The sequence below is a fragment of the Acipenser ruthenus genome, chromosome 7 (genome assembly GCF_902713425.1).
Source record: "Acipenser ruthenus chromosome 7, fAciRut3.2 maternal haplotype, whole genome shotgun sequence".
In the NCBI taxonomy this organism is placed as follows: Eukaryota; Metazoa; Chordata; class Actinopteri; order Acipenseriformes; family Acipenseridae; genus Acipenser; species Acipenser ruthenus.
In genome coordinates, this window is record NC_081195.1 from 21,899,375 (window position 1) to 21,916,797 (window position 17,423).

Consider the following 17,423-nt stretch of genomic DNA (forward strand, 5'->3'; position numbering starts at 1 on the left):
GCCAGCTGTACGTCATTACTGTGTTCTGTTCGCTCTCCTCTCTGCCTCACTCCCCATGTTCACTCCGATCTCCCCCCAGGCGTGTGTCTGCAGAGTGTGGAGAGTGAGGGGTACCCCTCCCCGGTGGTGATCCTGCCCTTCATGAAGCACGGAGACCTGCACAGCTACCTGCTGTACTCCCGGCTCGGAGACAGCCCTGTGGTGCGTATCGGGACTGGCTATAGTATAGTGGCTGGGTGCAGAGGGGGCTGGCTATAGGGGCTGGGTTGTAGAGGGCAACCAAATCTTTCTCAACCCTAGTAGAATCTGAAGTATGAAGAAGCCTTTGAGAGTGTGTGTGTGTGTGTGTGTGTGTGTGTGTCAGTCAGTCTGACCCTCCCCCTCCCCCTCCCCCTCCCCCCTCAGTACCTGCCTGTGCCGATGCTTGTGAGGTTCATGACGGATATCGCTCGAGGGATGGAGTATCTCAGCAACAAGAACTTCATTCACCGAGACCTGGCCGCCCGGAACTGCATGTGAGTGACGCACACGCGCACGCCGATGATGCAACCCTTTAAGAAAAAAAAATAACAACCCTTTTGAACGCGCTTTCATTTTCAGCATGGCTGGAATGGTAATAATCAAACCAGAAAAGAAGTTTCGTTTTAATCATAAAACAGTAATGATTGAAAAAAAAATAATTAGCAAAGGGTGTAGATCTGTCTATTTTAATATGCTTTACCATACCTCTCTGTGCTTTACAATGCTTCCCTATGCTTTACCAGACCTCTCTGTGCTTTACAATGCTTCCCTATGCTTTACCAGACCTCTCTGTGCTCTACAATGCTTCCCTATGCTTTACCAGACCTCTCTGTGTTTTACAATGCTTCCCTATGCTTTACCAGACCTCTCTGTGCTTTACAATGCTTCCCTGTGCTTTACCAGACCTCCCTGTGCTTTACAATGCTTCCCTATGCTTTACCAGACCTCTCTGTGCTTTATTACACTTTGCTGTGCTTTTACTATGGGTCACTTTTCTAAGGCTGTACATGCACGATCCTGTCTGACTCTGCGCCTCCCCCTGCAGGTTGAATGAGAACATGACGGTGTGCGTGGCTGACTTTGGGCTCTCTAAGAAGATCTACAACGGGGATTACTACCGGCAGGGCCGGATCTCCAAGATGCCGGTGAAGTGGATTGCCATCGAGAGCCTGGCCGACCGGGTCTATACGAGCAAGAGCGACGTGGTGAGTCAGACCGGGGCCTGGGGACGTCCCGTCAAACCAGCCCGAGCTTCAGAACCGAGACTTTACCAAGAACACACCCAGATTATTTATTTATTTATTTCTCTCTCTGTCTGCTGTGTAGAGGGGTACACTGCCTGCCTGTCCAGCTATCTGTGTGTCGCACACTTGTTGTGAAACACCAGCTCTCTCTCTCTCTCTCTGTCTTCTCTCACGTCACTTCCAAACTATCCGTCTCTCTTTGTGTCTAGTTTCTCTGTTTTCTATCTGTTCTCACACATCACTTTTACACCCCTCCTCTATCTCTCTCTCGTTCCTCCATCTCTATCCTTTCTGTTTCCTCTATTCTCACATCACTTTCAAACTCTTTCTCCATCTCCCTCTACTTTCCCTCACACTCTCCCCCCTCTCTCACACTCTCTCGCCCCCTCTCCTCTCTCCTCCTCCTCCCTCTGTCTCTCCCCTCTCCCCTCTCTCTCACACCCCCCTTCTCTCCCCCTCCCTCTCTCTTACACTCTCCCCCTCTCTCACACACTCTATCGCCCCCTCTCCTCTCTCCTCCCTCTGTCTCTCCCCTCCCCTCCCCTCTCCCCTCTCTCTCACACCCCCCCTCTCTCTCCCCCTCCCTCTCTCTCACACCCTCCTTCTCTCCTCCTCCCTCTCTCTCACACTCTCCCCCTCTCTCTCAGTGGTCGTTTGGGGTGACGATGTGGGAGATTGCTACGCGGGGTCAGACCCCGTACCCCGGCGTTGAGAACAGTGAGATCTACGACTACCTGCGGCAGGGGAACCGACTGAAGCAGCCCCCCGACTGTCTGGACTTCATGTAGGTCACCCCTCCCTTCAGCTGCAGCTCCGGACAAACATTCTCCCTATAGAATTACACTACTGCTTCATAAAGCCTGAAAACCTGCTGAATAATGTTACGTTAACATATTGAATTACACAATTACCGACAAATTGAAAAATGTGACATCCAATGTAAAATACTGTACTACTATTATGGGTTCCGGTAGGCTTGTAAAATAATTTTGTAGTTTCTTTGATCACATGATGTTAAATAAAATATCTAAATTATGTTCATATCGTTTTTTAATGATGTCTCAATCTCCTCTTGCAGCTACGCCCTGATGTTCTCCTGCTGGCTGCTGAGCCCCAAGGAGCGACCCAGGTTTGAGACGCTGCGCTGCGACCTCGAGAAAGCCCTGGAGGAGCTGCCCAGTCTCCAGGAAGGAGAGGAGATCCTGTACGTGAACATGGAGGAGCCCCAGGGCCAGGGGAGGGACGAGGCCCCAGAGTTGGGGGCCGTGGGGGGCCAGGACCCCTCCGAATGCCTCAAGGGGCCCCCCTTCTCCCTCCTGGGCCCCCCGCTCAAGGGGGGCTCCTCGGTCACCTCGGTGGATGTGCACCACAGGTCGGGGAGGTATGTGCTGTGCCCTGCCCAGCAGGAGAGCTCCAGGATGCTGAGGGCAGAGTCTAGGGAGAGCCTGGGGCTGGGAGAGAGCAGAGAGGAGGGAGAGGGAGAAGAAGAGGCAGAGGCGGGTCTCCGGCCACCCCCTTGCACACCTCCCAAAGCCAAACCCAAAGCCCCATGGCAGTGACTGAGCTGGTAGCTTTGGAGCCTGAACTGGGGTTTGAGAGGATTGCTTTATCCTTTCAGGAGAAACTGATCGATAGATCTACTGGGACTGATCGCCAGACCAGACGCTTCACTGCTTCGCTTCCACAGCACAATCACTGGGATACAATTTATTGATATGCACTGGGACGGATCGCTAGACCAGTAACTTTTCTGCTTTGAAATGCTAAAAGTGGCTCAGAAAATTCAGTGACAAACGTTTCGACTGGAGGTCTTTCTCCGTGCCTTCACTGCCACCACTTTTCTCAGGTCGCTGGGACAACTGGTAACACATAACTGGGACTGACCAGACCAGTAACTTCACTGCTTTCCTTCCGCTGTCACTGGGAGAGAACAGATGGACATGGACAATATGGGACTGATAAGTAGACCAGTAACTTCAATGCTGGTCACTCAGGGACTGGCCAGCTGACCAGTCCATGAGTGACCAGACTCCTGTCCTCGACAACCACGACACAGACGATGAGGACGTCATTAGGAATAGCCAATAACTCGATTTAGGTGGATTCATGTATAACAGCAGTACATTCCAGTGCAAAACTGCTGCTGCGCTTGCAATATCATTCCAGACCCACAGAAAATGATCTGTGCATCCATAAAAAAAACAGCCCAGACTCTCGCAGCTCCCCAGTACAATCCCACTGTAAAACCAGTACAGTATCCCAGTACCAGGGATTGAAACAAGACTCCCGTTGCACAGCAGTGTGATCCATTCCTGGTTTCACTATGAGTTTGAGACACCTGAGTTTGTTACCTATAGAGACTGATTAAGTGGCTGATTAAGCTGGTATTAAACCAGCTATTGCTGGAATAACAAGCTCAACAGTGACAGGAGTTAACTGGGTTCAGCTGCACCTGTGCCTCGTAGAATTATTCACTTTATCACTGCCAGACACACGGTACTTCGGTCTAAGAAGCTCGCAAGCTTCTTTGTTCTTTCTATCGAGATCTTAACAATCACAAAAAAATAATAATAATAATTAAGCACATGATTAATGTTTTTTTTATTTTATGTATAAATGTTGAAATTATATTTTGCACTAATATAAATGTATATCATAAATATGTACAATACATTACATAATATACACCGCTGTTTGAAAGTCTTAGACATGTTGCATTTTTCAACTCCTTGCTTATGCAAGTCAAGGTTGTTCTAAGAAAACACCAGTGGAGGCTTTGAGTAAATTGTTGATGCTCATAATGCATCAGAGGAGAAAAATGCAACATGTCTAAGACTTTCAAACAGCAGGGTGTGTGTGTGTGTGTATCTATCTATCTATCTATACACACGCACACACACACACACACACACACACACACACATACATGTATAACCTACCTGCTTTTGTGCCACATCACAAGGTAATGGTAGCACTTTCCATTGTGTCTCTAATGACTGTGTGTTTACACAGTGGTTACTTTGTAAATAGACTACAGTGTCATTATGCAGGGTTACACCGGACTTCACGTGGAAGTGTTTTTGTACGCTACATGCAAGTACACAATTGTATCAGAAAATGGTTATGATTCGGATTATATCGTGCAAAAAGATTTTCGGAGTCCATTGCAACATTGTAATAATGCTGTGTAAGCACACATGTGTATTTACTAAGTCACTACTATTTCATTAGAGACACTTCATGTAATGTGTTGCCCAGTTAGCTTTGCTGTTATACAGGTATGCAGACAGTTTTCTCAGACTCGAGTTAACCAGTAGTTTAAAACAAGGAGGTACCCTCTTAACTTTTATAAGAGCCTTTGCAAACTAATGCATTTTTGTATTTTGTACGTTATTTGTCTCTGATCACAGAAGAGAATATACTTCCTTTTCAAAAAAATAATAATAATCTACATTGTATAGTTTCATGTCTCGTATGGTTGTATGTTTTATGAATTGTGAACAGAAATGTGTGTGTGTGTGTGTGTGTGTGTGTGTGAGCACGGACAAGGTGTTTGTAAGAGCAAACATTTGCGTGTGTGTTTGTATCAGTGTGTGTGTGTGTCTGTCAGTGTGTGCGTTTGTCAGTGTGTCTGTGTCAGTGTGTGTGAGTGTGAGTGTATTTGTCTGCATGCATGTGTAACACTCAGGGTGTGCACCTTTAATTTGTATATACATGCTTTTGAATAAAGCTTTTCAAAAAAATGAAAAATACAAATATTTGCATTTACTTTACCTGACCGACCTTCTATCCCAAACACACTCAAATAAACAAATACACAAGTACTGACACACACACACACAGACACGCACACTCACACACACTGACACACACACACACACACACACAGAGACACAGACACGCACACTCACACACACTGACACACACACACGCACGCACACACACACACACAGAGACACAGACACGCACACTCACACACACGCACACACACACACACACACACACGCACACCTTTGCATTCCTATGTTTGTGGGGACTTCTCATTCACTCTCACTATATTTTTATTTACCATTCCTAACTCCAGCCAGACAAAACTTCACACAGGGTGAAAGTCGACAACAAATTAAATATATTATTTTTAAAGTTTTTTTGAAGGCATATTTAGTTCTTAAAAAGGTGTTTTACAAAGTGGGGACGTCCCCACAACATCGTTTATTCAGGAGTTACTACCTTTGTGGGGACAATTTCTCAAATTTTGTCCGCCAACTGATAGTAATACCTGCCCACACACACACTGACACACACACAGATACACACTGACACACACACAGACACACACACACACAGATACACACTGACACACACACACACACACACACATAGATACACACTGACAGACACACTGACACACACACAGATACACACTGACACACACACACACAAACACAGATACACACTGACACACACACACATAGATACACACTGACACACAGATACACACACACACAGATACACACTGACACACACACACAGACACACACACACATAGATACACACAGATACACACTAACACACACACACAGACACACACACACACACAAACACACATAGATACACACTGACAGACACACTGACACACACACACACAGATACACACAGATACACACTGACACACACACACAGACACACACACACACACAAACACACAGATACACACTGACAGACACACTGACACACACACACACAGATACACACAGATACACACTGACACACACACACAGACACACACACACAGATACACACTGACACAGACACACTGACACACACACACACACACACTGATACTTCAACAGATTACATAAGGTACAGTATATTTTTCGTTACATTTTTATTTAAATTGGGCCAAATTTTAAACATATTTTACTCAAGTCAGACACTTAAGTGAAAATAATTTCTCGTTACGTGAATCGCACACCTAATATTTTAATGATCATTTTTGTATTTATATGAACAGGCCACATGTTTGGGAAGAAGGTTGAACAGAACACAGCACAAGGAGTTTGTTGTTCACATAGAGCTTCTGTTATTTTGAGGTCAAAAATAATACTGTGGTAGTCTGGGGTCTGGGGTTACTAAAACTGGACGTAGGACAGCTGGACGTCTCCTTGCACCTCAATGGTGTCCACCTGCTGGAACTCCATGAACCTGTGGTTGAAGTTGCAGAGATGCTGGCCGTTCACAAACACCTTGAAACGCTGGTTACCGGAGCGCACCGAGATCTGAGAGAGAGAGAGAGAGAGAGAGAGAGAGAGAGAGAGAGAGAGAGAGAGAGAGAGAGAGACGTGAGCTTCACTGTGTTCACTGCAAAACCAACACTGAAAGAAACTTGAGAAATTCAATGACACGCAAGTCTTTCTCGGTGTCTTCAACAGAAACTCTAAAAGAAACTTCATGAATTCAATGACAAATGTTTCTCAGCGTCTTCAGTGTAAATTCAATGGCAAACGTTTCCACTAGAAGACTCTCTCAGTGTCTTCAGTGTAAATTCAATGGCAAACATTTCCATTAGAAGTCTCTCTCAGCGTCTTCAGTGTAAATTCAATGGCAAACATTTCCACTAGAAGACTCTCTCAGCGTCTTCAGTGTAAATTCAATGGCAAACATTTCCACTAGAAGTCTCTCTCCGTGTCTTCAGTGTAAATTCCGTGACAAACATTTTGACATGGAATGAATATGGGTAATTCAAATTGAATTTACACTGAAGACATTGAGAAAGACCTCTGGTGGAAACCATTAATTATTCTTGTAGTGTTTCTGTTGAAGACACTGAGAAAAGCTTCCAGTGGAAACGCTTGTTGTTGAACACATTGTGTTTTTATTGTATTGCAATGTTTCTAAGTTCACACTCGTGATGGATGAACAGCGCTGTTGCTGCACTCACGTCAAAGTACTGTCCTGCCTGGAAGGGGTTAAACTCGAGCTCCCTCTCCTCCTGGCCCCAGCTGCCCCCGATGAAGCTGTTCCGCGCAACGACGTTCTCCAAGATGCGCGGGTTCAGATGGAACACAATGTCACGCGAGTAGCCCACCAAGAAGTTAATGTTGAACCTGCAGCCAGGAGACAGCATCAGCACAGAGACCCTGAGAGAGGTACCCCATCATAAAACCACAGCACAGTGTGATACAGCACAGTGAAAGCATGGTAAAGCAGAGAGGTGTGGTAAAGCATAGGGAAGCATTGTAAAGCACAGAGAGGTCTGGTAAAGCATAGGGAAGCATTGTAAAGCACAGAGAGGTCTGGTAAAGCATAGGGAAGCATTGTAAAGCACAGAGAGGTCTGGTAAAGCATAGGGAAGCATTGTAAAGCACAGAGAGGTGTGGTAAAGCATAGGGAAGCATTGTAAAGCACAGAGAGGTCTGGTAAAGCATAGGGAAGCATTGTAAAGCACAGAGAGGTGTGGTAAAGCATAGGGAAGCTTGTAAAGCACAGAGAGGTGTGGTAAAGCATAGGGAAGCATTGTAAAGCACAGTGAGGTCTGGTAAAGCATAGGCAAGCATTGTAAAGCAAAGAGAGGTCTGGTAAAGCATATTAAAAAACAAACCATGGTAAAATAACCTTTAGTACGAGCTAAACAAAACATATGGTGACACTTTGCAAAGAAGGAGACTGAAGGATTGACAATGGATATTAAAACAGGACATTTGTATAATACGTGTTTACACTGTGCGTTCTATTAAAACGAATGCTTGCCGAATCGCTTCTGGGCTGACAGAAAAGGCTGAAAGAGATTTGTGCCGTGGTATCGACTCTCCATGCTGACTGTGCAGGCTTTTAGAAGGGACTCCTTTTTCAGAAGAAAGTCCCGCTCTGTCTTACCTGTTGGCTCCGGGTGGGACCATCCCTCGAATAATGATAGTCCTCTTGGAAGTCAGACCTCCTGGGATCATATTGGAGTAGGGAACAACCTAGAGAGAGAGGTGGGGAGACGAGGAGACCGAGCATCACTGTGTGACTCCACAGGCGCTGCCGGGGGGTAGCGCACACAGGAGCAGGCTGGTTCGAACCCCGGGCATGCCCAGCTGCCTGTCTTCTTGTGCAGCGTTGCACTGGCCTCAGCGCCCGGGGCTAGTCTGGGGTGGAAACACTGGCCTACAAACGTGTCCCAGGCCCTAAAATATCTGTGGGTGGCACTGAGTAAACTACTGGACATATAGTACCGTTTTATATGAAATCCTAAACATATCCTATATCATTATTATTATTTATTTCTTAGCAGACGCCCTTATCCAGGGCGACTTACAATTGCTACAAGATAACACATTATTTTTACATACAATTACATTATTTTAACATACAATTGCCCATTTATACAGTTGGGTTTTTACTGGAGCAATCTAGGTAAAGTACCTTGCTCAAGGGTACAGCAGCAGTGTCCCCCGCCTGGGATTGAACCCACGACCCTCCGGTCAAGAGTCCAGAACCCTGACCACTACACAACACTGCCTATATATATATATATATATATATATATATATATATATATATATATATATATATATATATATAATTTGTATTAATATAATCACCCATCACCACTGCATTGATTAACATGACAAACAAAACTAATTCTACACAAACTATAAAGAAAAAACTAAACAGGCTATTTTCTTTGTATGATCTATTATACATGTAATAATAATAATAATAATAATAATAATAATAATAATAATAATAATAGGAGAATCAAAGAGTGTGTTTAGTCTGCTTACTGGGTTGTAGACAGCTGGCCCTCCCATGACCTGAAATGAAAAGTAAAGAAAACAAGAAATAAATTAATAAATGAAACACACTGGGCGTTCAGAAATGTTTGTAGTTTTCCATATAATGAACGAAATGACAAATATAAAAATTACACACCGCTTTGCAGTTTTCCATGTACTTAATGAAAAACTGATAATAGAATAATGTGACATTTTGAAATCCAACACGCAATGCTGTACTAATACTATGGCTTCTGGTAGACTTTTATTGCAATTTCATTTCGTAGTTTCTTTGATTACATAATTTGATACATGAAAATTACGTTCATGTAGTTTTTTTTTTTTTTTGCTCTGTGAGTGTGTGTGTGAGTGCGTGTGTGTGTGTGAGAGTGTGTGTGTGAGTGCGTGTGTGTGTGTGAGAGTGTGTGTGTGTGTGTGAGAGTGTGTGTGTGAGTGCGTGTGTGTGTGTGAGAGTGTGTGTGTGAGTGCGTGTGTGTGTGTGAGAGTGTGTGATTTTTTTGTTTTTTTTTTACCCCTTTTTAAATAAAGGGATTGATTGATTGATTGATTGATTGACTGATTGATTGATTGACTGAAACTCACCGGTAGGTTCCCTCCTGGATATCCCTCCATCCCTCCCTGTTGAAATATAAGAGAACAAATTGCCATCCATGCCAAACTCTAACCCTACCCTTCTACAAGTTCACCGCGGTAAACTTCCATCTCTTTCCCATAATTATACTATGCATTTACCAAAGGTTTTTTTTTAACATGCTTTACCACACCTCTCTGTGCTTTACAATGCTTCCCTATGCTTTACCACACCTCTCTGTGCTTTACAATGATTCCCCATGCTTTACCACACCTCTCTGTGCTTTACAATGATTCCCTATGCTTTACCAGACCTCTCTGTGCTTTACAATGCTTCCCTGTGCTTTACCAGACCTCTCTGTGCTTTACAATGCTTCCCTATGCTTTACCACACCTCTCTGTGCTTTACAATGCTTGCCTATGCTTTACCAGACCTCTCTGTGCTTTACAATGCTTCCCTATGCTTTACCACACCTCTCTGTGCTTTACAATGCTTCCCTATGCTTTACCACACCTCTCTGTGCTTTACAATGCTTCCCTATGCTTTACCAGACCTCTCTGTGCTTTACAATGCTTCCCTATGCTTTACCACACCTCTCTGTGCTTTACAATGCTTCCCTATGCTTTACCATGTTTTATGCTTTGTTGCACTCTGCTATGCTTTCACTGGAGGGAAACGTTTGAGGGACTGGTTGCTGTTGTACTGGAATAGCAAACTCGTTTCATACTGAATGCTGCATACTTTACTGGGTAAAGAAATATGCTTTTAAAAAAAGTGCAGCAACTTGCCAACTGAGCGATATTCTTCGGTTAACTATCCTGATAATCAATCAATCTGAGCAACGATTGCTAGATGAAAGCACCAGATCGCTAGCGGTTTGATGCAGAGCAGTGCTCTAGAAAGAACGCTGATTAGGGCTCTCAGCTGAAAGGGAGCTCTGTGTGTGTGATACTCACCGGTCCCCCATAGCCTGGCATGCCTCCTCCCTGCTGTTTGGAGAGAAACACAGAGAGAGACACAGCCGTTACAATTACAGCACGCTGAACAATCACATTACAGGAATAACAAGGAGCCTGTCTGAGGGATATGCAGTGAACTGTACAGTACACTGTCTGTGTGAGTGAGTGTGTGAGTGTCTGTGTGAGTGTCTGTGTGAGTGTGTGAGTGAGAGAGTGAGTGTCTGTGTGAGTGTGTGCGTGTCTGTCTGTGTGAGTGTGTGCGTGTCTGTGTGAGTGTGCGTGAGTGTGTGTGTGTGAGAGTGTCTGTGTGAGTGTCTGTGTATGTCTGTGCGTGTCTGTGTCCGTGTCCGTGTGTCTGTCTGTGCGTGTCTGTGTGAGTGTGTGTGAGTGTGTGTGTGTCTGTGTGAGTGTGCGAGTGTCTGAGTGTGTGCGTGAGTGAGTGTGTGTGTGTCTGTGTGAGTGTGCGTGTCTGTGTGAGTGTGTGAGTGTCTGTGTGAGTGTGCGTGTCTGTGTGAGTGTGTGTGTGTGTGTCCGTGTGAGTGTGTGCTTCAATGTGAGTGTGTGAGTGTCTGTGTGAGTGACTGTGTGAGTGTGTGCGTGTCTGTCTGTGTGAGTGTGTGCGTGTCTGTGCGTGTCTGTGTGAGTGTGTGTGTGTGAGAGTGTCTGTGTATGTCTGTGCGTGTCTGTGTCCGTGTCTGTGTGCGTGTCTGTGTCTGTCTGTGTCTGTCTGTGTCTGTCTGTGCGAGTGTGTGTGTGTCTGTGTGAGTGTGTGTGAGTGTGTGTGTGTCTGTGTGAGTGTGCGAGTTTCTGAGTGTGTGTGTGTCTGTGTGAGTGTGCGTGTCTGTGTGAGTGTGTGTCTGTGTGAGTGTGTGCTTCAATGTGAGTGTCTGTGTGCGTGTCTGTGTGAGTGTGTGCTTCAATGTGAGTGTGTGAGTGTCTGTGTGAGTGTGTGCGTTCTTCAATGGGAGTGTGTGTGTGTGACGACTAAGTGTTTTGAATCCTCCGTGCAGTGCAGTACCAATCTCACCAGCAGAGGGCAGTGTGTGTGGGGCTGGTTTCCTGTGTGATACTCACCGGTCCACCATAGCCTGGCATGCCTCCTCCCTGCTGTCCTCCACAGCCTGGCATGCCTCCTCCCTGATGTTTGCAGAGAAACACAGAGAGAGACACAGGCGTTACAAAAACACCTCTTTGATACAATCTTTCATAAATTCTATTATATGAACGTAAACAAGTAGTCATTTTTGTCAACTAATACATTTCAAGCAGTGTTTGCTTCAGGGATGGTAGTAAGACTCCTGTTGCACAGCAGTGTCACCCAGTCCAGGTTTTACTACGAGCTTGATCAGCCCCAGTGTGTGCGGATAACAAGCTCAGGTGTGTCTTATTATTAACTTCATAGTGAAGAGAGTCCCCGAGTGGCTCATCCAGTTAAAGCGACGCCACAGGGTGAGGAGAAAAAACATAACTGGTAGTGGTTCAATCGGCACCTGAAATTCGTATTCGATTATCGTGTAGACATTTATCTACGATAACTGGTGCATGTACGTTTTTATTTTTCAAAATAAAGAACAAGCATTCGTTTGTTTGGTTTTTTTTAACAGAAAATCCAATAACTAAAAACAACGTTGTGCATCATAGTTAAACAGAAAGGCACGACATTCAAATAAGAACACTTCCGATTATATATATAAAAAATACAGACGAGTTTTGAACAACTGAAAAGAAAATGCGTGCGTCCGCATCAGAGATCCCTTTAATAATAATAATAATAATAATAATAATAATAATAATCATAATAATAATAATAATAATAATTACTATATTTTAACAGAAGTAATTTCTATCTTAACTACGGCTGTTTGTTACAGTTTTTATGTCCAAAAGCTAAGCAAAAGCATTTGAATGAATCTCACAAATCCGGACTAATTTAACTAGCGTACTAAATTCTGCTTCTTTTTATTTAATGTTGCCATATAATCCAAACACAGCACGCTTTGAAACGAGAAATAAAAAAACGTGAATAGGATAGGGCTAATCCAACACGAATGTAGAGGCCTAAGGTGTGTATCCTAGCAACGCGCTCATCTACTGTGCTGGCCTAACAGAAGCACACTCTACTGCAAAACTTCAAACTGGGCTCTAATTTGATTCACCAATATGTAATCGAAGCTCGGGAAATGTAAGGACTGACGATCAATAACTCGATGCATCGATTAACGGTTGCACCCCTAATAATTGGACATTCCGAATTTGGGGGAAAATAAATTAAAAAATCGGTCACTATAGAGAAACCAGGAAAGGATCAAACCGCTATGCAATGGGAGTCTTATTTCCACCCCTCCTGTTCCAGAATTTGTTCCGGCACTTGTTAAGTCTGTTAGAGTTTGGGTTCGGCCGTTGGTTTCTGATTGTGTCACTCACCGATCCTCCATATCCCGGCATCCCTCCGCCCTGCTGTTTAGAGAGATGCAGGAGTTAGAATAACAGCTTATTGGAACAGCTGCACCCAGAGAGACAACAGGCACAGCTTTGCCATCTCAGGGTAAAAGTGAACATGGGAAAAAAATGTACCCTTAATGCACTGTAACGTGCAAAAAAAATAAATAAATAACACCCACAAAAAAACAAACAAACACACAAAGGGCACGTGCTGCTCCAATGCAGATCTGAAAACACTGCACTGCACTACAGTACACTGCACACAGAGTCTAGTGTTATAACAATTCATTATGACAACACACAGAACAGAAAGTACCGCGGAGACCCAAACTCACCGGCATGAACCCTCCTCCATAACCAGGCATTCCTCCTTGAGGCTGAGAGGAAACCACAAGAGAACATCACACAAATATCACTATCTATCTATACAGTATATATATCTATACAGTATATATCTATATATTTCCTCGCTCCCCTGCCGCGTGACTCACCGCGCCCCCGCCGATGATGTTGAGGCTCTTGATGATGACGTCCCCCGTGATGTCCAGAGTGTTGACTCGCTCGCAGGGCATGCGGTGCTGGAACAGGTAGAACTCCTGTCCGTTCACATTGATCTGAGGAGACGGGACAGAGAGGGTTTCAGGGATAACAGGTAGCTCAGCTCTCTCCCCCATTCCCCTCTCCTTCTCCATCTCCCCCTCCCGTCTCTCTCTCTCCCTCTCCTTCATTACCCGGTAGCTCGAATTCCTTTCTTCCCGTCTCCCCTCTCACTTGGTACCCCTCCTGGTTCACGATGATGATCAGCTCCCCTCTCCCCTCTCCTCTCTCCCCTGGTACCCCTCCTGGTTCATGATGATGATCAGCTCCCCTCTCCCCTCTCCCCTGGTACCCCTCCTGGTTCACGATGATGATCAGCTCCTCTCTCCCCTCTCCCCTCTCCCCTGGTACCTGTCCTGGTTCACGATGATGATCAGCTCCCCTCTCCCCTCTCCCCTCTCTCACCTGGTACCCCTCCTGGTTCACGATGATGATCAGCTCCCCTCTCCCCTCTCCCCTCTCTCCCCTCTCACCTGTTACCCCTCCTGGTTCACGATGATGATCAACTCCCCTCTCCCCTCTCCCCCCTCTCACCTGGTACCCCTCCTGGTTCACGATGATGATCAGCTCCCCTCTCCACTCTCCCCTCTCCCCTCTCCCCTCTCACCTGGTACCCCTCCTGGTTCACGATGATGATCAACTCCCCTCTCCCCTATCCCCCTCTCACCTGGTACCCGTCCTGGTTCACAATGATGATCAGCTCGAAGTCCTCCCCCTTCCTGAATGGCATCTCCCTCTTCTTCTCCTCCCCCTCCCAGCTCCCGTTCTGGAAGGTGTTGAACACCACCTTGTCCCAGCCGTCGAAGCGTGGGTTGAAGTGGAGGGCCACGTCGCAGCCCTCGTAGTTTCCGCACTGCAGGTTCACCTGAAACCTGCGGGGGGCGACAGAGGATGAGAGCGGAGCAGGAGCTCTGAGTCATCACTGTTCGTCACTATGGTGGATACAGATTGGACTTCTTTATCTTCTGAGACAAAGAAGTGTGGAAGTTAATCACCGTTGGTATCTTTGTGGTTTGTACAGATTTGTCTGGCTTGACTTCGCGAAGACTGACATTTTAAAAAGAAGTTCCATGCATGTGCTTAATCACCCAATCTACCCCTTTGTTAAATGACTGTGTGGTAAGCTGCCATTAAGGTATTAACAGTGACTCAGAGATCAAAGATATTAAAGCTATCAGCACTAACACAACACAACTGCCAGGCAGATCAATATTGTATGAGTCATCAGAAACCATAAGAGAAGTGCTCTGACTGCAAACACGTTTTCTTTTCCCAGATTGCTTTTCTGGTTCGTTTTCTGATACCTGGTGATCCTGTGAGGGACTTCTCCGTGGATGTACACGGACATTCCAGGCCGCAGGTTTCCATAGATGGGTCCGATGTAGGGAACGGGCTGTAGGGGAGGGAGAGTACAACAGCTTCAAAGGTTTTGCATCACCCTGTAGAATGAACTCATTTAGCTACATATTTACATATTGAATTACACACCGTTTTGTAGTTTTGCCAGATACTTCACTGAAAACTGACAACTGACATTTCAAAATCTAACATGAAATGCTGTACTACTAGTATGGCTTCCGGGCAGACTTGTGATATAATTTTTTAAAAGATCAAAATTATGTTCATATATAAACCACTCAGTGCAGAAGTTACCTGGGGACAGCTTTTCTTGTTTCGAAACCAACACCTGCCGTCTCCTATGTTAATCTCTCTTTCTCTGAAGACTAAAGCGCTGGCACATAGTTGTTTGTAAGGCAAAACTTCTTGACTAGGTCTCCCTTGAAAACCTTTTTTTTTTTTTTTTTTTTTTTCAATTTAGATTTTAATCTCAACAGGATTTTTTCTGGTTGAATAAAGTTTAAGCACACGTGTATATATAAAAAAATAAATACAAAAAAAATCAAACTCTTCTAGTCTTTATATCTATGGGGACATACGGACGACACAAATGCTTGAGAGCATCATATGCCCCCCCCCCCCCCCCCATATAAAGTCATGGAAATAAACTTGTCAATGTCAAATGAAAAGATATAGATTATGTGTCATTACTTTTATCTTTCTTCGATATTTTCAATATTTCATGCATGAAAGGGTTAAATCCATAAAGCGTGTTTAACAATGTCTGCTTCTATTTCAGGCACGACACAGGCATCCACAATGCTTAGACTTCACATCCTAGCCTTGTATTTCACTGTCTTTAATGTATTTGCATTGTTTTTTACTGTTTGTATTTCATGTACCATGCCCTGTATTTCACTGTATTTAATGCATTATGCTTTGTTCCTCACTCTCTTGTAAAGCACGCTATGAAAGGCGCTATATATAATAAAGATTGATTGATTGATTGTTCTAATCACACAAACGGTCTCTCTCAGCGACGGTACTCACAGGGTTGTAGATGGGCTGGTATCCTGGTGGAGGAATGAAAGCCATGTTGAATCCAGCTGGAGACGGGACAGGTAAGCCAGCCAGACTGGGGGGTCAGCTCTTATAGCTGCCATGGGTGCGGGGTGGGGCGAGGTGGGGCGGGGCGGATGCTGTAACTCTGCAGTCACTAGCTGGTTCAGAGTGTGGTCAGCGACACCAGGCACTGTTGCTATAGTTACAGCACAAAGCCCTTTTAAAGTTGTTTGCTCAGTAACAGTGCAATCTTCTTTCAGTCCTCACTCGCTCTGTATTTCATGAGCTCTGTATTTTTTTTTTTTTTTGTAACTGCTCTTATTTGAAATCATTCTCACTCACTTATCGTGCTCACTGTGTGCTCTTAATGGACTTGACTCGTAGAAGCAAATATTTTTACTAGAAGTTAACTCCTCTCAGTCGAACTCGCTCTTACATGAAATTATTTACTGAATTCCTTATTTTGCTCTAATTTCAATTTGATCTTATTTGCTACTGATTTTATTGTACTTTATAACTGCTCTTATCTGTAATGGGATATTCTGTAATGGGATATTTCATAATGTGATATTTTGTAATGTGATACTTTGTACTGTGATATCTTGTAATAATTGTAAGTCGCCCTAGATAAGGGCGTCTGCTAAGTAATAAATAATAATAATAATAATAATAATAATAATAATAATAATAAATCATATAAGGTTTTTTTTATCCTTATAAAAGTCAACTGCTGTAAATTTGCACAGCGATTTTGCAGTTTTCCCCCATGGCGATAGTTTGCATTTACCACAGTTCACCCTGGTTTGACAAGTTTTTTAATATTCTTTACCACACCTCTCTGTGCTTTACAATGCTTCCCTATGCTTTACCAGACCTCTCTGTGCTTTACAATGCTTCCCTATGCTTTACCAGACCTCTCCGTGCTTTACAATGCTTCCCTGTGCTTTACCAGACCTCTCTGTGCTTTACAATGCTTCCCTATGCTTTACCAGACCTCTCTGTGCTTTACAATGCTTCCCTATGCTTTACCAGACCTCTCCGTGCTTTACAATGCTTCCCAATGCTTTACCAGACCTCTCTGTGCTTTACAATGCTTCCCTATGCTTTACCACACCTCTCTGTGCTTTACAATGCTTCCCTATGCTTTACCATACCTCTTTGCTTTACAATGCTTCCCTGTGCTTTACCAGACCTCTCTGTGCTTTACAATGCTTCCCTATGCTTTACCAGACCTCTCTGTGCTTTACAATGCTTCCCTGTGCTTTACCAGACCTCTATGTGCTTTACAATGCTTCCCGATGCTGTACCAGACCTCTCTGTGCTTTACAATGCTTCCCTATGCTTTACCAGACCTCTCTGTGCTTTACAATGCTTCCCTGTGCTTTACCAGACCTCTATGTGCTTTACA

General features: G+C 44.5%; 2 protein-coding genes across 5 annotated transcripts in view; one reads left to right on the forward strand and one right to left on the reverse strand.

Moving 5' to 3' along the window:
* LOC117415498 (tyrosine-protein kinase receptor UFO) overlaps nt 1-4,182 on the forward strand; it is a 30,334-nt gene extending 26,152 nt beyond the window's left edge. For both annotated transcript variants that reach the window (XM_059026620.1, XM_059026621.1), the window contains exons 16-20: nt 80-201; nt 406-515; nt 1,067-1,226; nt 1,913-2,049; nt 2,344-4,182. In XM_059026620.1, the coding sequence (XP_058882603.1) occupies nt 80-201; nt 406-515; nt 1,067-1,226; nt 1,913-2,049; nt 2,344-2,824 (1,010 nt within the window). In that variant the 3' untranslated portion in view covers nt 2,825-4,182. The remainder of the gene's footprint in view (nt 1-79; nt 202-405; nt 516-1,066; nt 1,227-1,912; nt 2,050-2,343) is intronic.
* A 1,956-nt stretch (nt 4,183-6,138) lies between these two features.
* On the reverse strand, nt 6,139-16,114 carry LOC117415510 (galectin-6-like). Of its 3 annotated transcripts, XM_034025990.3 has the most exons (13): nt 16,004-16,114; nt 14,920-15,008; nt 14,283-14,487; nt 13,510-13,632; nt 13,354-13,395; nt 13,001-13,033; nt 11,651-11,713; nt 10,574-10,606; nt 9,629-9,664; nt 9,035-9,064; nt 8,142-8,230; nt 7,207-7,372; nt 6,139-6,544 (listed from the first exon to the last, which is right to left on the reverse strand). In XM_034025990.3, exons 1-13 carry the CDS (start codon nt 16,046-16,048, stop codon nt 6,398-6,400), a joined length of 1,101 nt encoding a protein of 366 aa, XP_033881881.2. In that variant the 5' UTR covers nt 16,049-16,114; the 3' UTR covers nt 6,139-6,397. The 3 variants fall into 3 exon arrangements, with proteins under 3 accessions (XP_033881881.2, XP_058882605.1, XP_058882606.1); XM_059026622.1 differs by lacking the exon at nt 13,354-13,395; XM_059026623.1 differs by lacking the exons at nt 13,001-13,033; nt 13,354-13,395.
* Between the last annotated feature and the right edge of the window lie 1,309 nt (nt 16,115-17,423).

Excerpts from the sequence above, each read along its gene's own strand:
- LOC117415510 (XM_034025990.3), bottom strand. The coding sequence starts at position 16,048 with ATGGCTTTCATTCCTCCACCAGGATACCAGCCCATCTACAACCCT. Across the intron at positions 13,633-14,282 it reads TGAACCAGGACGGGTACCAG|ATCAATGTGAACGGACAGGA; the intron begins GTGAGAGGGGGA and ends CCGTCTCCTCAG. Across the intron at positions 9,665-10,573 it reads TGCCAGGCTATGGGGGACCG|GGAGGGATGGAGGGATATCC; the intron begins GTGAGTATCACA and ends ATATTTCAACAG.